A 17,544-nucleotide genomic window follows, 5' to 3' on the forward strand; every position below is an offset into this window, starting at 1 on the left:
CCCTGGTCATTTGCTAGCAGTTACGGTGAAATTGATCGCTAAAATCCCCAGTCCCCAGACTACAGACCAATCAGAGACTCCTTGGTAAACACAGGCAGCTTCGGAAAAACGTGTATTCCCAATCAGCTGGTCGTTGTGGAAAGTTGTTTTGCTGTCGATGGAAAAACATACCTGATAAACACGTGTTCGGTGCTGCACAAAAATCCTTGTTGCTTTTGCCGCTATAGCAGATTGCTGTGATCACAGATAGTTTTTTATGGAAAACGCTGACTGCGAAACCTCGCCAACTGCTCACTTAGCCATAATGAAATTGCGAAAGGTGTCTTCAAGGTAAAGTTGCACCTACTGAAATGCGTTAGCTTCAGCAGTAAGACAACTTTCAAGTGTCAAAAATTAAGAAATACCTTTGACACTTTCATAAGTTTAAAAAAAATATTCTGTGATTATGATTTTTGAGTTTCTCAAACTCACATGTTATGTTAAATGAATAGACTTTTGGGAGTATTGCAAATATACCCTTGCAGTGTAAAATATAAGGTCTAAGCAGTCTGTAGTATTACTGATCTCTACTAGTTAGCCTGGAAGATGTATCAGACCATACCAGCAGGTCTAAAGTGCTGTAGCTGTGGTGATTGTGTATCCAAAATTTAAATGCAGGACGAGTGAAGGAGTCTGTGGAGAAGAACTTTCAGCTGATCCAGGGAAGTTCTGACAAACCTTCAGACTACTCAGCAAAAGGAAAGCAAGTCTTAGCCCAGGCTATGCTTAGCAGTAATCCACGCTGAGGATATTGTTTTGCTGTGGAAAGAGCACTTTCAGAAACTCTTGAATCCCACTAACACATCCTCTGTGGAGGAGGCAAAACTTCAGAAGTAGTGAAGGAGCTCTTAAATTCTCCACAAGAGTCTGAAAGCTCCGGACTTTGTTAAACCGTCTAGGCGAAGATGCATTTTCATGTCGTGTGGAGCTCGGGGACAGCGTCTGTACAACAGGATACCAGAATAAGGGAGTCTGCTATAATTTGTAAGGTAATTGCTCAGCATCCCATGGCTAAGCTCATATATGGTGCTCAAAGGGAGGTTCTGATTGGCTGTTGAACTCTGGACTAAGGATTAATCCTGCTTCACTCCTGCCATACCACATTAGACTAACTCTTCATGCTGGAAGAGTTACTGAGGTGTGATGGAAAAATTGTTCTTCCAGTTTACATGTGTTTTATACATGTGTCAACTGAAGTATCAAGGGATCAGTATTTCACAAAAATGGTACCAGAGCACTTTGGTGGAAAGGGGGTTGAACTGGAAGGTGAAGCTTTCTATTAACCAGTCAGTCTCCTCACCTAGGGTCAAGTTTTGGGTAGTGACTGAAAGAATATAGGCTGCTGAGGTTCTTAGATGCAATGTGAAATATTTGAAAATACCGAGGGGTCTCTGAGAGGACTTGGTTCTCCTTTGCGAAGGGATCGAGTTGAGCCGGTCCCAGGATTTTAATACCATTCTAGCAACTTTGACTGGATGCTTTCACAGCTGATGCTTTCACAGCTGATTTTCCATCTGGTATGTGACCCTGTGATACAAAGGGTAGACCCAAGACAGAAGATACAACTCATCTGACCTGTGGACACATCCGAATCCTTCAGTAGGGGTTGAAAAATGTTTTTAAGGAGAGAAACATTAGAATTTACCTGCTAAGCCTACAACCACCTTGATCCAACTCTGCATAATCCACAGAAAAAGGATAGATGGAAGAAAAACTAACTACACAGCTTTCATTCATTCTGCCATTCAAGCTATTTTAAACACAAAACACACACATACACACAGTCACACAAGTGATAATCTGACATGTGATGCGAATCTTGTGTTCAACTCAATTTAATTCACAGGTTCAGTAAAGGTCTGCACTTCTCTCTCGCCTCCTCTCGCTCTCTCTTTCTCCCTCACACTGTCTTTATTTCCTGCTCCTTCATCTTTAAAACTACAGCTTCATCATCACTTGCTGGCTTCCCAGATCCCCTCTATTGCTTTTTATTTCTTCACTCTCCTCTCTGTCGGTCCCATCGCCGTCCCTTCCTCCTCCCGCTCTCATTTTGTTGTTGGTAATGCTCTCTTTGTCCTCGTAGCCTTTTACAGCGTGGACCTGCTGACAAACACATTTGATAAACATGTTGTCCTCTTTGTCTCTTTTCCTGCTTCTCAACCATCTATCATCGCCTTCTGTCCATCTTTTATGCTTAGTCGTCGGCTGCCATTCTTCCCGCCATGACATACGGTCACTCAGCCTTTTGCTCATCTCATAACCTGAACTTGAAGCCATGTCATGAAGTCTGCAAGTTGCAAACACTTGCACCAACAAAGATTATTAATTCATTGGTGATCCATTAAGGTGCAGATGTTGGCTGTATGATGTATAAGTGGTTGTTATTATGCGCCCTGTGTGATTACATACAGCTGTGGATGACAGTGTAGGCGTACAGATTGTGCAGTGCAATTCTCACCTGCAGTTAGCTCACCCACACATACGCAGGAGATCTGCGTTCATTCACAGACCAAAACAGCTTCTAGACATCACCTGGCTGCGCCTGTAAAATGTCAGATAAATAAAATTTAAATCCAGTTAATATATGATCAGTGTAAAGCCACCTACATGTGTGGATCATGTTTACGTAAATACCCAAAACACACATGCATCTTCTCACTACCTGCAGGCATAAGTGGTGGCAGTTTATTGTTCATCCTAGACCTCCTCCTCCTCTCCTCCTCCTCCTCCTTCTTCTCCTTCTCCCCAGGGTGCTTTCACCTCTGTGGTTGCTATGCTGCGAGGTGCTGGAGTAGATGATGTAATCTCCACTAATACTTTTGTCCCCCTCCACCCAACCTCCTTCTTCCTCCTTGCACCCCAACTGCCTGCCTGCTTGCCTGCCTTTGCCATCTGAATCCATGATGTCATGTTAGGATTGGGCACGGAGGATCAATGAGTGCCCCCTAGTGGGATGTCACGCTCAATTATGTCTTTGTCTGCGAGTTGAGGGTTCAAAGAGAGAAAAAGAGGGTGCTGTAATTGGAACAGCTCAGTCCGTAATTCTGCAGGAATTGATGTGGCGTTATTGAATATGTGGCCACGTTTGATCAGTGTTAGTACAAAAACCATTTAGCTGTTTATCGCTAACTGTGTTACTATACTGCCGTTATGCGTGTGTCCTCGTGCATTCATTACCCCCCTTGTGTTGTTTGTGTAGAGGGCATATCATATCATTGTGATCTCCAGATGCTGTGGTTAATGAAAAAAGGTCTTCAATAAATCATGTCATCTGTGTATTATGATAAAAAGCTTTGACACTTTCCCATAAATACGTGTCGCCTTGCTCTCTGTTCTCTGCCTGTGATGGATGTAAAACAATCGGGGTTCAGCATTTATCCATTTCAAAAGAGCTTTTACATTTGCTTTATCCTGTGAACAAATCAGGTCTGAGTCCTCTGTTGCACAGTTACACAAAGGACAGAAATAATATTACAAACTGAATGAGAGAAGATGGAGAAGAGGTTTTTGGGTTTTCGTTTCTGGTCTTTATATAAAAGGCATGACAAGTACCTCAAGGAACTACAGTTTAAATGGTTAATTCACCAATATTACTGAGAAACTGTGTTTTTTGTGACACATGTTCTGTTACAGACACACACAGAGTTTTAATTTATAGTCATAACGTTTAAGCTTTTGACTGCAACCCCCCGACAAAACAGGTGAATGACATTTGTCTACAGTCTACAAAACATCACCTAAAAAATTCAAGAGTGACATGTCTTTTCAGAAAATAAGAGACTAGATAGAAAGGCCTACTATCTATCTAGGAATATTACTGAATTCAGATGAATGCCACCTTTAAATTAGCAACATTTCTTTTTATTATTTTATTACTTGTAGCACAGACTAAACTTTTTTAGTAATTTCAGATAGCTTAACAACAACTTTTAACATACAATTTCACAAGAAAGGGTAAATGTGACGAATACCAGCTTGTTTTCTTCTAAGTGACGTGGAAACAAAATATTTCACAACAGGAAATCATCACAGAGTATTTCTAAAAATATATATACTTTCCTCCTCAGAAACAGCAGATACACATCATTCAGTGAATCCAGTATTGCTGTGATGACTCTTGTCTGTAATTGAAGCATTTAATGTCTCTTCCTGCACTCCAACAATCATTTCAGAACAATCAGTCTTCCCTTGAAGTTGGCTCACTATGTATGAAAAAGTATGTGACTGTAATAAAAACAGACCGAAGTAAATGAGTCACAGTGTGAGTTATATGCTCTCTAACTGAAAGTTTTCTTGGTTTGTTCAACAGCGTGGCCCAGGTATCGTATCCTGCGTTCTCTCGACATCGGCCAGTACAACTTGGAGATCTCCAACGCCGAGCTTTCTGATGACTCTCTCTATGAGTGTCAGGCCACAGAGGCCGCCTTGCGCTCCAGGAGGGCTAAGCTCAATGTACTCAGTAAGTACCCTGCTGCTACTGATACAGGGGTCTTCTCCTGGTGCATTTTTCTGATTTTCCTCAAACTAGTTAAGTAATTATGCATTGAATCCTCTCAGTACTGGGTTTCCTTTTTGCTTTCATTAAACCAACCTTGTCATAAGGATATAAATCTCCCACATCCTTAACATTTAAGTGGAAATTGCAGAAATTGTTCTTTCTACAAAGCCTCTGTGCCAGCTTGCTTTTGTTATAATCCCAAATGTGCTGTTTGAGATTTTGTAGCTTTAAAAACAACTGAGCTGCCACTACCCAAACCCTTTCAGGAAGATGTCTGACAGAAAAAAATTCTCAGTTCAGCTTGCACTAATACACAAAATATTGCATGAAAACAAATTAACCAACGCATAGGTCTCACCTATTAGCTTCAAAATGTCCCTGCAGTGTGCTGGTTTTATGAACGCACAAGAATTCAAACTAAGAAAGACTTTTGCAGCTGTATACTTGCAGGTTAGGCAACCAGCATTTCTATTTTTTGCTTACCAAGATTTAGAAGGTTTGGTAAATGATAAAGTAAATAATTAAGAAAATAGGTGTTACTTACAATCACATAGTGCTGCCAATCTGATTGATAACCTGGGACATCTTAACCTTTGCCAAATACTTCACCCAATGTGTATGTATTTTCACATTGTGCTGTGCTGTTAGTCCATTTAGATAGTTTTGGGGTAAATTGCCCGTTTTTAGAGATATTGGCTAGAAGTTGCTTTCCCTTAAATATAACCAAGCAAGGCGACAAACCAGTTAGAAGTTTTATGCAGGTCTAATTTTATTCTACCAAACTACATGCAATAACCATACCTCTGTGCAGAAGGTAGCGTGCATCTACTCGTGATGAGAAACTCATTCTAGTGACAGTGTGACAGGGTGTAAACATTAAAGACGACCTCCTTAACTGAGCTAGCTAGCTGCATCCTTCCTTTGGTGGGCGGATGCAGACAGAGGTAAGAAAATAGCTCCTATGAAACAGCTCACAACAAAATTGTGGATTTTTTTTTATGAGTAACTGGGTCATGCTTTCTGGAGAGAGACATCGCTGCTGATTTTTAGTTTGTTTGCTTGTTTTTGGCACTTGGGTGAAGCTAGTATCTCCAGAACTGGGCAACTCAAACCATAAAAAAGCAGTAGATTAAACAGGAGAGGAAATGCATGAGGAAAATATGTACATTTAGTTGAGGGTGAACAACTCCTTTAAACGGTTAGCTTAACCAAGAAGCTAATTGTGTTAAATAGGACATTAATACCTAAAAAAGAAACACATGAAAATCATGCCTCTAGTCTTTTGATATGTATGAAAGTTTTTTTTACAGTATTATGTGTTTTTATGGTTTACTATATGTATATGTAAAGTTTTTTTCTTTATTTATGTGTTCACACTTACATAAATGTGTCATTTTAAAATATGAATTTGCATATCACCCCTTCAGTCCCACCTGAGGACCCAGTGGTCGAGGGATCCCCTGAGCTCTTGCTGATGGCTGGTACTTCACACAACCTGACCTGTGTGACTCGTGGGGCCAAGCCTGCGGCACACATCCAGTGGACCAAGAATGGCCTTCCTGCGGAGGGGGCCTACCACTCCACGGTGACTCATACACACCCATGCACACATGCAGATAATAGCAGCCACACGTGTGTGTGTGTGTGTGTGTTTTTTTTTTCCAAGGGGAGTTTGTAAAGCTCACATAATGATGATTTTGATGATCATGAGTTCACTTGTCGCTGTAAGACTATGTAATACAAACTGTAGAACAATGCAATCTTTGTAATATAATCCACTCTGTCTGTTTATTTGTTTTTATGCTTTTTTTTTTTGCTGGAGGCTTGTTATGACGGGTAAATACAGTATGCACACCTCGGGCCAGGCGGCTTCCCAGAAGTCCTCCAGTCAAGAAATAGTGTGCCGATCATTAGTATTTCACACAAAGCGCTCCTTACTATTTAGTCAACAATACACTCACCATATTTATTAAGAAATGATTAATGGTTACAGATTTTAACCTACAAATCAACAGACAGAAACTTTCAATGGGCTTTTTTGGCTATAGTAGCAGCAATAAAGGTGCAGAAACATTACTGAAATGTCTTTGCTAAATCAAAGACATTTCAGTAAGTCTGTTTCCCCTCACACTGAGAAAGCCACAGTTAGAGCAAAGTTCTTACATTTTGAAATGAAAATTAAACCATGAAACTCGCTAAAAGAGGACACGACAAACTTTCAGTCTTAAATTTCCTGCTCTTTGTCAGCTGTAGAGAGACATCAAAATGTGCAGTGTTAACACAGCATGTTGCTGCTGAGCAGATGAAATTGTTAATGTGTAAAAAAACAACTAATACTAGAACAAACAAACTAAGAGCACATCGCATTTCCCTCTTTGGGCTGCTATGCATTGCTTCATTCATCCATAGTGAGTCTTAGAAAATATCACAGACTCTATTTTTATGTGTTTTAACAATTCAGTTGATGCACTAAAGCGAGTCTGCAGGGGCAGCTAATTAAAATTAGTGGTTAAGTAGATGTACTTGTGGTATTTCGTAATTTTTGTATTAGAAAAAAAAATACTGTCGCACTTGCACACCTACTCAACACATGTGTTTAATTACACTCTTACTTCAGTAGACTTTATATTGCGAGTGTCAGCCATGCCTTCTACCCGGAAGCAGAACACATGCTTTCCAGACATCTCTTGCATTCCTCGCTTTTCAGTCGTGACACAACTTAAAAGACACAAAGATCCAAGACATGTTTTATTAACCCACTGCCAGAGATTTTCTTTTGTACACACATACAGGCAGGAAATGTATTTGGTGACACCTTGCACACAGTCGCAGTGTTACATTTCTTCCATGTTCAGATTCCTCGCCATCCCGCATATTCTCCTGTACACATGAAAGCAGGTCTGCAAGTGCACGCACGCATAGACACTCGCTCGCATATGCACACTTGTGCTTTTATATGCACAGAGATGCAGCAGCAAACACTGACTCACGCACTCAAACACAGATGTTTTTACATCTCATCACAGCCAGCTTTATGCCCCCCACACATGCTCATACATATTACATGCTGCTCTTATATTACCCTGTTACTGACCACGCATTTAAACTACATTGAAAGCTGTACACAGTTTCTTGACAGATTTGGTGGCTGCGTTTTAAAAAATGCCACCTCCTCATTCCAAGAAAGCTGGATTTTATGTTCATGTTTGCCAGAAGAAGATTTATGGCGTCTCTTTTATGACTGCCACTAAGGACTGTTTACATTATTGATTCATCTATCAATTCTTTTCTCCTACATCTTTCTTTTCCTTCTTAACTTCACATACTTAATATTTTTTTTTCTATTTTTGTCCATGGATTTCTATTTATGTTCAATTATTTCTCATCTCTCATGGCTCCATTAGTAACTCACCAGTGTCTCTTTCCTTCCCCCACCTGACTTTGTACCTTTATTTCTCCTTTTTTCATCCTTCCTCTCCTCTGTGTATCTTTTCTTTGATCTTACTCTGTGGGCTCTTCTCCCTAAATTCCTCTTATCCTGTCGTCTCCCCTGCTAATGCTTGCCCTGTCTCTGCCTTTTTCTTTGTCAAACAGGAAGTGCTGCCAGACAGGAAAAGGGTTACGACCAGGAGCTACCTGCCCATCACACCAGTCGACACAGACAGTGGCAGCAATTTCACCTGTGTGGCCAGCAATCCAGCTGTACCTATGGGGAAACGAACCACCCTAACCCTCAATGTTCACCGTATGTTACTCTTCCTGTCTGCAAGACTTTTAAACACACATAGATGCTCTGGTGATGAAGCAGAGAGTATTTTTTGCAGACAGACTGCAAAATCAGTAAATATTTTTAATTAGCTGTGCCAGCACTCACCAACTTGAAGTAATTACCAGCAAAAAATAATATACATGTCAGTAATGTTCAATACATTCTCAAATCTGGATGTCTTCCAAATTGATTTAGCTTGATTTGTGTTGTTTTAGCACATATTTGGAGGCCCGAAGCAGTTCAGGAATCTACTGTACTTTATCACCCGGTGAGCCAGAAAGTTTTTATGGTGATGAACATAGGAGTTATTGTCAAGAAGGAAAAAGTAGCTTTAATAACTGTTTTACTTAAGATATAGGATCAGTGCAGAAGTCTATAGGTAACCAAAGTTTCTCCTTGAACGACGTTATATGAATCAAAGTCCCATATCCACAGATGTATAAAATCAAACACCTAGGCATGCAGCCTGCCTTTCACAAACATTTGTGAAGGAATGGATTGTTCTAAAGAGCTCACTGAGATTAAGTGTAGCACTGTAATAGGATGCCACTGTTCGTCCTAAATATTCCAAAATCAGCTGTGAGATGAGTTATTCCAAAGCATTTAGAAACTATAGAAACTCAGACACATTCCCAAAACTCTGCTGACTTAATAACTGCAGGTTTCCAAACCTCCTCTGGCATTCATGCAACATCAGCACAAAAACTGTGCACCGTGCGCTTCACAGCATAGATTTCCAAGGCTGTAATATGTAGGTGGCCCAGTACTTTTGTTCATATAGTATGCAGTCATTATATTATTCACACTCATGATCTCTATATAAAAGATAAAGGCACCGCTGTGAATTCTGATTTGCAGAGTCCAGTGTTTTTAAGCTTTGGCTTTTTAAGCATTTTCTCCATCAGCATTTTAGAAATTTCAAGCAGAGGGCAGATCTGGGAAACTTGCTCTTTCAGTAGCTGCTTGTCTTTCACATGCTAGGCCCACCCTAAGTCATAATCTGCTTTATTGTTCTTCTGGATATTAATGGGGACTGTAATGTATAAAATGAGCACACTTTTATATTCACTAAGGACCGAAACTTTCAAATGAGAACAAAAAACTAATCAGAACGTGTTCACTGAGGTTTCGGAATAAGGGAACCCAGAGTTTTCTTTACTACCAGAGTTCCTTTTGCAACCATAGGAGGTGTCCCTCATTGAACATTTAAAAGAATGAAGGTTGAAGGTACTTCTGGATTGCCATCTGCTATATGCATATTTTATAAATACAATTTATGTTCACATTATTGTTAAGTTCATTTAGAATACATATCAAATGTGTATCTCTCCCTGTGTAGACCCTCCCACCGTGACCCTGTCCATCGAGCCTCGCTCTGTCCTTGAGGGAGAGAGGGTTACCTTTACCTGCCAGGCCACTGCCAACCCTCCTATCATGGGCTACAGGTCTGGATGGGTTTTTTTTAAATATGTGTTTATAGGTTTTTGTTCACTTCAGGCTATGAGAAACTTTTTGATGCTCGTCCTGCAGTGCAGATAAGATGTTTAAAGCCAATATGTTTTCTTTCATCTGTGTGAGTGCGCTCATACTAGAGCTGGGCGATATATCGAGTTTTTAAAACATATCGATATATTTTTATACGAGATATAAGATGTGACAATATCCTTTATATCGATATAGTCTATGTTACGTTATAATTATAGTTGTGGAGCCGCAAGTTTGCCTCTCTTTCGTCCACTTTTGTCTCTACGCAACGTTACTCCGCCTCGCCTTCACTGAAGACAACTCCCCCTCCTACCCCATCGCTTCACGTGCAGGCAGCGACAAGACGGACACGGCAAATCTCCGTTAACGAGTTACTGCGCATCGCCCCATGCGTGGGGCTGGACGGCGTCAACGTGCTAACGAGCTAAACATGCTAACGAGCTAACCGCGCTAACGAGCTAACAGCGCTAACCCTAAAATCCTTTCATTCTCTCAAAAGTTGATAGCGCGCCTTATGTATGAATTCTGGTTGTGCTTGGTGGCCGCGAACCGATTTTATGTGGTACACGGCGCTCAGCAATCTGTCAAAAATGTTTGAGTACGACTTTGGTAAGCTACGGAGCTGCACCGCTTGATAGATTGTCGGCGCATTACGGCTACCGAGGAGCTTCGCGGAGTGATACGTACTGTGCATCAACGTAATATTACCGTATTGTGTGTGTATAAGGACCATAAATGGCACCTGTAAGAGACGTGGTTATGAAGCGGATTTCAAACTCCAGGCTGTCAGTCACACAGTAAAACTTGGGAATAGAGCAGCTGTAAAATCTGTCTGTCTTTGTTATTACGCTCAGCGTCTTTTAGTTTACATTTTGACTGCACAATTGTGAGCTCTTTGTTTAGCACAAAAACAACCTTGTTTTCTTTTATTTATGGAGCATTATTATTTAATGAATGCTCATAATTTAATTTTGAGTAATTTTTCATGTACATCTGTGCTGTATGTTAATAAAAGTGCCTGTGTGACATCTGGGACACAGCTTTGACTAAGAACTATTTTTGTTCTTACTTTATGGCTTAAAAAAAATATCGAGATATATATCTTATATCGCCATCCAGCTAAAAAATATCGAGATATGAATTTTGGGTCATATCGCCCAGCCCTAGCTCATACCCTCTCCCTGCTGTTGCTCCTGAATAGCAATTTCTGCTTAGAGAACAGAATTGATAACAGTACTGAACATTTGTACAGCTAAACGCTGACTTTTATCGTAAGTGACAGCACTGAAGCACTAAAACTGCAAAATGCTGGAGTTTAACACGATGGTTGTAATTTGAGGTTTGAGACTCCAACAGAGGGTCCCTGTGTGGGAACACTGCCAGGTACTTAGGCACTAGGCCTACTGAGTGAACATTAAATGTCATCTAATGGACGATGTGCAATATGGTTATTTGATTTTGAGTCAGGTATCTGGCAAGATACAGCACGGATAACAGAAATGAAGAGAAATTTCTTGCAATCGTTCCCTCAGGTTTTCGTATTAAAGTCGTGTAAATGTTAGCTTAATTGATAATACAAAAAGAATCATTGTCTTATGGTGAAAATCTAACATTTAGATAACCTCAAAAACCCATTATGCTTTTGAAATATCCCGCTGGGAGGTCTACATAACAATGATTTACAACGCTTAGAAACATGTTGAACTGTGTGTTGTGCTGTGTGTCTCACTGTCAGGTGGGCTAAAGGTGGCGTGCTGCTGGAGGGAGCCAGAGAAAGCGTGTTTGTCACCACCGCAGATCACTCATTCTTCACCGAGCCCGTCTCCTGTCAGGTGTTTAACGCCGTGGGAAGCACTAACGTCAGCATCCTTGTGGACGTGCACTGTGAGTAGAGTGCAAACACTTCTTAGCTGAGTGGGATTCTGATGACATGAATGCGCTTTGTGCTCTTTATTTGTCTAAAAAAACATGCTGCATTTATATTGTTACCATACACCATTCGTGTATTGCGCAATGAGTAAATTCCCAATAGGCTGTTATTGCGTTTTCTCTCGGTTTAAACTGAGTTTAACAAGACAGTTAAATGAATTAGGTAAATAATCAAAATATGAAAGAAGCAATGTGTTCTTCATAGTTAAGGACATATTCATAAAAAGATTGCAGTGAAAAAGGAGAAAAAGAGAAAAATGTTGCACAAAAATGTCTTCCTTTATGATAGTGAAATGAACAGAATTCTGAATTCTGCTGTAATAAAACTTCTTTGTAATCGCATGTTTTTTTTAAACGAATCAAATGAAAATCAACTCAATTTTATTTATGTAGCACCAGATCAACTCAACAGCCACCTCAAGATGCTTTATGATAAAGAGAAACACAATAATAAACTTTATATTGTTGTAGTACTGTATATTGTATATAATGTGTTCTATACAATATAAAGTGTAGACGACTGCTGAAAATAGCTAAAATAATAAGTTTGACAAAAAAAATGTAATAATTAAAATTTTCAATACATTTACATAAAAATCTTTATTCTATTAAAACAGCAAAAGTGAATACTCCTCCTACTACTACTAATTTTACTACTGCCATTAATAATAGTACTAATGGGCTCCTTCTGCCCTTCCTGTAATGCTGTGGCTTGAAGTGTAATGGCTGAAAGCATCACTACATGTTTGTTGTTTTGCTTTGAGGAACAGATAAAAGAGAAGAACCGGAGACTCTGCGGGGCATTCCCAGTTCATAAAACAATAGCATTTTCAGAGGCCGTCTGATGCAAGGGCATGTAGACTTGTAAACCTTAAAGACTAAAAAGGGAATTTTAAAATTTGTGCAAAAACTACCAAAGCAGTGTAAATAGGCTTTAAAGTGCTTTTCTGGTCTTCGGTGTGCAGAATCTATTAGTTTTTTGAAATTCGGATTAAAAACTATTTTGTTTTTGTACCTTTTACATAAAATATAAGTGTAATTATTGTATTTTTGTTTTGCCCTAATGCTTTTTGCTTTTTGTCTTTGTAAAGCACATTGAATTGCTTTGTATGAAAGGAGCTATATACCGTAATTGTCGGGCTATAAGCCGCTACTTTTTGCACAAGCTTTGAACCCTGCGGCTTTTAGTCAGGTGCGGCTTTTCTATAGATTGTCCATGATTTTTGTGATATCGTAAGACGATTTGTTTTGTTTGTTCCGCTGTTGTACGGCACTACGTTGCCTGGCGGAAGGATCGGGGTTCAAGAGTGGTATGTTGGTCACATGTCCATCCGCCAGGCAACATAGTGCCGTACAAGTAGCGCGAAAAACAAACTTCAAAGTAGCGCTACGCGTTCAGCGGGAGTCGTGGATGACGAGCGGCGATAAACTTGCGAAAAGCAAGTTGTGCTCAACTCCACCGGTGGATTCTGACAGCGTGGAAAAGTGTGAAAACATCCACGATCACCAACGGATTTCGAAGGGCTGGACTGCTGCATGATGAAGAGGAGGACACCGCCACGGCCCTTCAGAGGGTGTTCGACTCCGACACTGACAATGACAATGAGGATTTCTTTGGTTTTGAAAGTGACAACGAAGGAAAGAAGCTGAGAGTGGATGACGAAGCCATCCTGATCCTGTTCGTATCCGACACTGGAGAAGAGGACTTTGGTGGTTTTAGAGCGCAGGAAGATGGTGGTGAATGACTGACTTTTCTTCTTGTTAAAGCCGTGTCACTGCACCTGAGCCTAAAAGGTAGTCCGAATCTATTTTTCTGGTGTGCTGTAGGTTATTGTTATGTAATACATTTGTTACTCATTTATGAAGCACAGCACATGTGCAAATATGTACCCATAACTTGTTTTTCAAAATATTAATAAAAGGGGTGTGTCTCCAAACAGCCATCTCTTTCCTGACAATTCCCTTTGTGCATATTCTCTTACATATGATGAGTCAACATTGAAACACCTGCGGCTTTTGGTCAGGTGCGGCTAATGTATGTACAAAACAGGATTTTCCCCTGATTTTAGCTTGTGCGGCTAATATTCAGGTGCGCTTTGTAGTCCGGGAAATACGGTAAATAAATTTGACTTTGACTTTGGTAGGAACCCTTTTGTTGCTCATTTGGTGATCGGATTGCTATTTTCTTTCAGTTGGCCCCATACTGGTAGTGGAGCCCAGGCCGGTTACAGTGGATGTGGACGCAGACGTCACTCTGAACTGCAAGTGGTCTGGAAACCCTCCTCTCACTCTCACCTGGACTAAAAAGGGTTCCAGCATGGTAAAAAGACATTGTTACCTTTGAACTTAAATCTAAGATCACCCATTCATGATGGATTAAAGTATTATTTCTATAAATACTTATTAATTACTGAAATTACTGAAATATATAGCTAATGTAGTTGTAGTCCTAATCATATAATATATAAGCACATCTATATTAAGGACCTAGATTTTGTTAATGTTTGCTCAGTTGTAAAGCCATCTTCATATCTTAAATTTTTAATTTTTAGCTAACAAGTTAAAAAGAGCTTGAGGGGAAAAAAAACTAATGGTGCCCTCCAAGTAAATCAACATGCTATATGAATTAAAAATAGATAATCCTCCCTCCAACCTCCTTTTTTAACATCTCTCCAGTCTGCTTATCTCTGTTCTTTTCCTCTTCATCAGCCTGTTTTTTTTCCCTACCTGTGTGTGTACGTCCAGGTGCTAAGCAACAACAACCAACTGCATCTGAAGTCAGTGAGCCAGGCTGATGCAGGCCAGTATGTCTGCAAGGCCATCGTGCCCCGAATTGGCGTGGGAGAGACCGAGGTTACGCTCACTGTCAACGGTCAGTTAATCTTCACTTACTCTGCATTATCAATTAAAGTGTCGATATTAGCAAAACTCTCAACATTTGTAAAGAGATCTCCCTACACAAAGCAAAGCCCTAATTCTTAATAAACAAGGCATAATGAAACCACACAGACCTGCAGGATGTGTTTATTTGATCTAGTGTTAAATGTAAGCATGCATCTATCTGAATCGCTCTGACAGCTGAAGAGACTGAGTGAATGGAGCACAGTACTGTATGGGCCTGTCGACCCGACCTGATTTATTCCGGCCTGACCCAAATGATCTAATCAGCTAATTTTTCAGTCATGAACAGGCCAAAACCCAATATTTCAAAATCTCACAGAGCGGCCAGCAGGTACTTAATAAATCAAAACTGATTCACCAAGAACACAGTGATAAAAAGAGAGTTCACAAATGCCCCTTAAATCTTCACTAAATAGCCAAGTTCCTGATCAAACAAGAAAAGAAAATCACTGGCATGTCCTTGCAAATGAAAAGCTAAAAGCTTTTTTCATTTTATTAATGATCTGGTGATTATTTTGGCACTCATTCACTAATCAGACACTTAGTGTGAACACAGTAAAGTATTTGTACCATCCACCTCGTTCCCATGACTCACTGCAAAGCATGATGCATTGTTTTAGTGGAGCTATTTATACTTCTGCAGAGCACGGTTACTGTATAGCACACCAGCTTTGGTTTCATAGTTCAGCATCACACTTTATCTGACGATTGCATGTGTCATACATTTAATCAACTTAAATATGCTTTATAATACAAATATAATATTTACATAAAAATAACCTAAATGAGTTCAAAATAGCAACAAAATGGCAGAAAAGAGAAATAACAAAGAACAGAGAGAGATGAAAGACACTAAAAAGTTATCATCCACGGGCAGCTCGAATGGCAAACGCTCCTTTTACAAAACAGCAGAGCCTCTTTCTCCAATCTACAGAAATTTAGAGACATATATGGTGTTAATAGGTCTTTGATATACTTCAGAGCAAGGCCGTTTAATTCTTTAAAGAAATTAATAAAATTTTAAAATCAATAGAGAATTTAACAGGCAGTCAGCGCAAATTTGCCAGCACTGGAGTAATGTGATCATTTTTTTTAATACCAGATCAGCAGAGATTTTTTCTCGGCTGGATTCAGTTGCGAGAGCTCGAACTGATGATTAAAACCACTGCAGTCAAGTCCAGAAACACAGTAATTAAATCCATGCATGACAATTGAAAATAAGATGACTGGATGTTATTTTCAACTTGTGAATCAATACAGAGGTCAGTGCTAAAAGCAGCTTTAAATATTTTCCTCACATTAACTTTATTTTCCACTCTGATTTATTTTTATTTCTCATACAGAGTGATGGTGGGCTATGCAAGCGCCGTTACATGCGTGTTACTTTTATTAGCCCGGTTTCATTACTGAAAAGGAGAGCACTGCAGTGCGGTTGCTGTGTTAACAGTCTTTCATTCACTGTGATAGAGAGTGACAGTATTGCAGCGAGCAGGTTTTCAGTGACTTTGCTCAGAGTGTTTTTGTGAAAAGCAGTAGATAACAGCAAAATCTTTCTGCAACTTGCTCAGAGTTGTTGTTACCATTAAAATTACCCACCTGCAACAGACATTTCACAGATTTTCTGCATGACCAAGCTCTGAATGCATCTTTCAGCTTTTCTTGGCCTTTTTTTAAAACTCTTTGTGTACAATCTTCGAGCACATAGCCAGAGTTAGGAAACACTATTATCAATGCAGTCTGAAATATAGAGGTATAGAGGTTGAAGAACTGTCTATGGGATGTATTAATACTAGAGAATACACCTCTTCTTTCCTTAATAAAGCAATTATTTGTGCCAAACAATGTCCTCTAATAGCAGACACTATATAAGAAAAAAAAATTCTCATTTGCTTTTTGGGGTTCTCTCTTAATTCTACAAATGAATATGATTTTTTTTTTATGAATGACAGTTTTTCTTCATTGTAGTAATCCTCTCTGTGCATGTATCCCTCTCTCTCTCTCTTTGCCTTGTGCTATCTCACCCGTTCAGGCCCCCCTATCATCTCCAGTGATCCGGTTCAGTACGCTGTCAGAGGGGAGAGAGGGGAGATCAAATGTTACATCGCCAGCACCCCTCCACCTGATAAGATTGTAAGTCCATCCTTGGAAGTTGTAATCTTCTGCAGAGGTGCTTGACCTTTTCAGATTGCATCTGCCTCACACAGAATCGTGATCGCAACGCCTCGTCCACCCCGAAAACAAAATGATTTTTACTTTCTCTCACCAGCCTGTGTCACACAGACCGACATAAGCGACTGTTCTCCAATGATTACGGGAGAACAATCTGTTCCTCCTCTGTGGTGGAAGGTGTGACTCATCAAAAACAGCTGCTGTAGTGTTTGGCTGAAAAGAAAGAGGACACACACACACACTAAACTGTGCAGCGTGATCCAGTGAGATGTTGGAGTGCAGTAGATTAGATTCAGCTTCGATTGACGCCACACGTTACATGTTACTAAAGTATTTGTAAAGGTTTTGTGTTTGAATGGCTTGCGGTGAGTTGCACATTTTAAGTCTTTTTATTGAAAAGTAAAAGTGATTAAAAAGTGGAAATCACTGTGACTTTAATGTTCAAAAACATATTAAACGATCCAAGTAATAAATCACAGCTAAACGTGCCTGCAGTTTTTACAATTTACAACAAATTGGTGTATGACAGGCAGGTATGAAATTGGCTGTAACTCTCACACCATCACAAAATAGCTACGACATATTTTTCTATTATTGACAAAGCTGTTTCTACAAGCCTTTAAATGTCACCACACAGGTTTTGTAGGACACTCAAATTACCACTATTTCACCAGTGAAAAAATACATTCAGTCAGTGGATGCACGTGTATATGTCAACTTTCAGGAAGTCTTTAGCTGTTACAAATAAAAGACC

General features: G+C 39.8%; 1 protein-coding gene across 3 annotated transcripts in view; it reads left to right on the top strand.

The window, feature by feature from the left end:
- The window catches only part of kirrel1b (kirre like nephrin family adhesion molecule 1b), a 92,638-nt gene that overhangs the window by 64,724 nt on the left and 10,370 nt on the right, over positions 1–17,544 (top strand). For all 3 annotated transcript variants that reach the window (XM_085390357.1, XM_085390355.1, XM_085390356.1), the window contains exons 3-10: positions 4,349–4,498; positions 5,965–6,122; positions 8,132–8,282; positions 9,646–9,751; positions 11,527–11,675; positions 13,913–14,040; positions 14,466–14,592; positions 16,651–16,751. In XM_085390357.1, the coding sequence (XP_085246483.1) occupies positions 4,349–4,498; positions 5,965–6,122; positions 8,132–8,282; positions 9,646–9,751; positions 11,527–11,675; positions 13,913–14,040; positions 14,466–14,592; positions 16,651–16,751 (1,070 nt within the window). The remainder of the gene's footprint in view (positions 1–4,348; positions 4,499–5,964; positions 6,123–8,131; positions 8,283–9,645; positions 9,752–11,526; positions 11,676–13,912; positions 14,041–14,465; positions 14,593–16,650; positions 16,752–17,544) is intronic.

This window comes from Rhamphochromis longiceps, linkage group LG18 (genome assembly GCF_057381845.1).
Source record: "Rhamphochromis longiceps isolate RC_006_pf linkage group LG18, R_longiceps_female_GT1.1, whole genome shotgun sequence".
Classification (NCBI taxonomy): Eukaryota; Metazoa; Chordata; class Actinopteri; order Cichliformes; family Cichlidae; genus Rhamphochromis; species Rhamphochromis longiceps.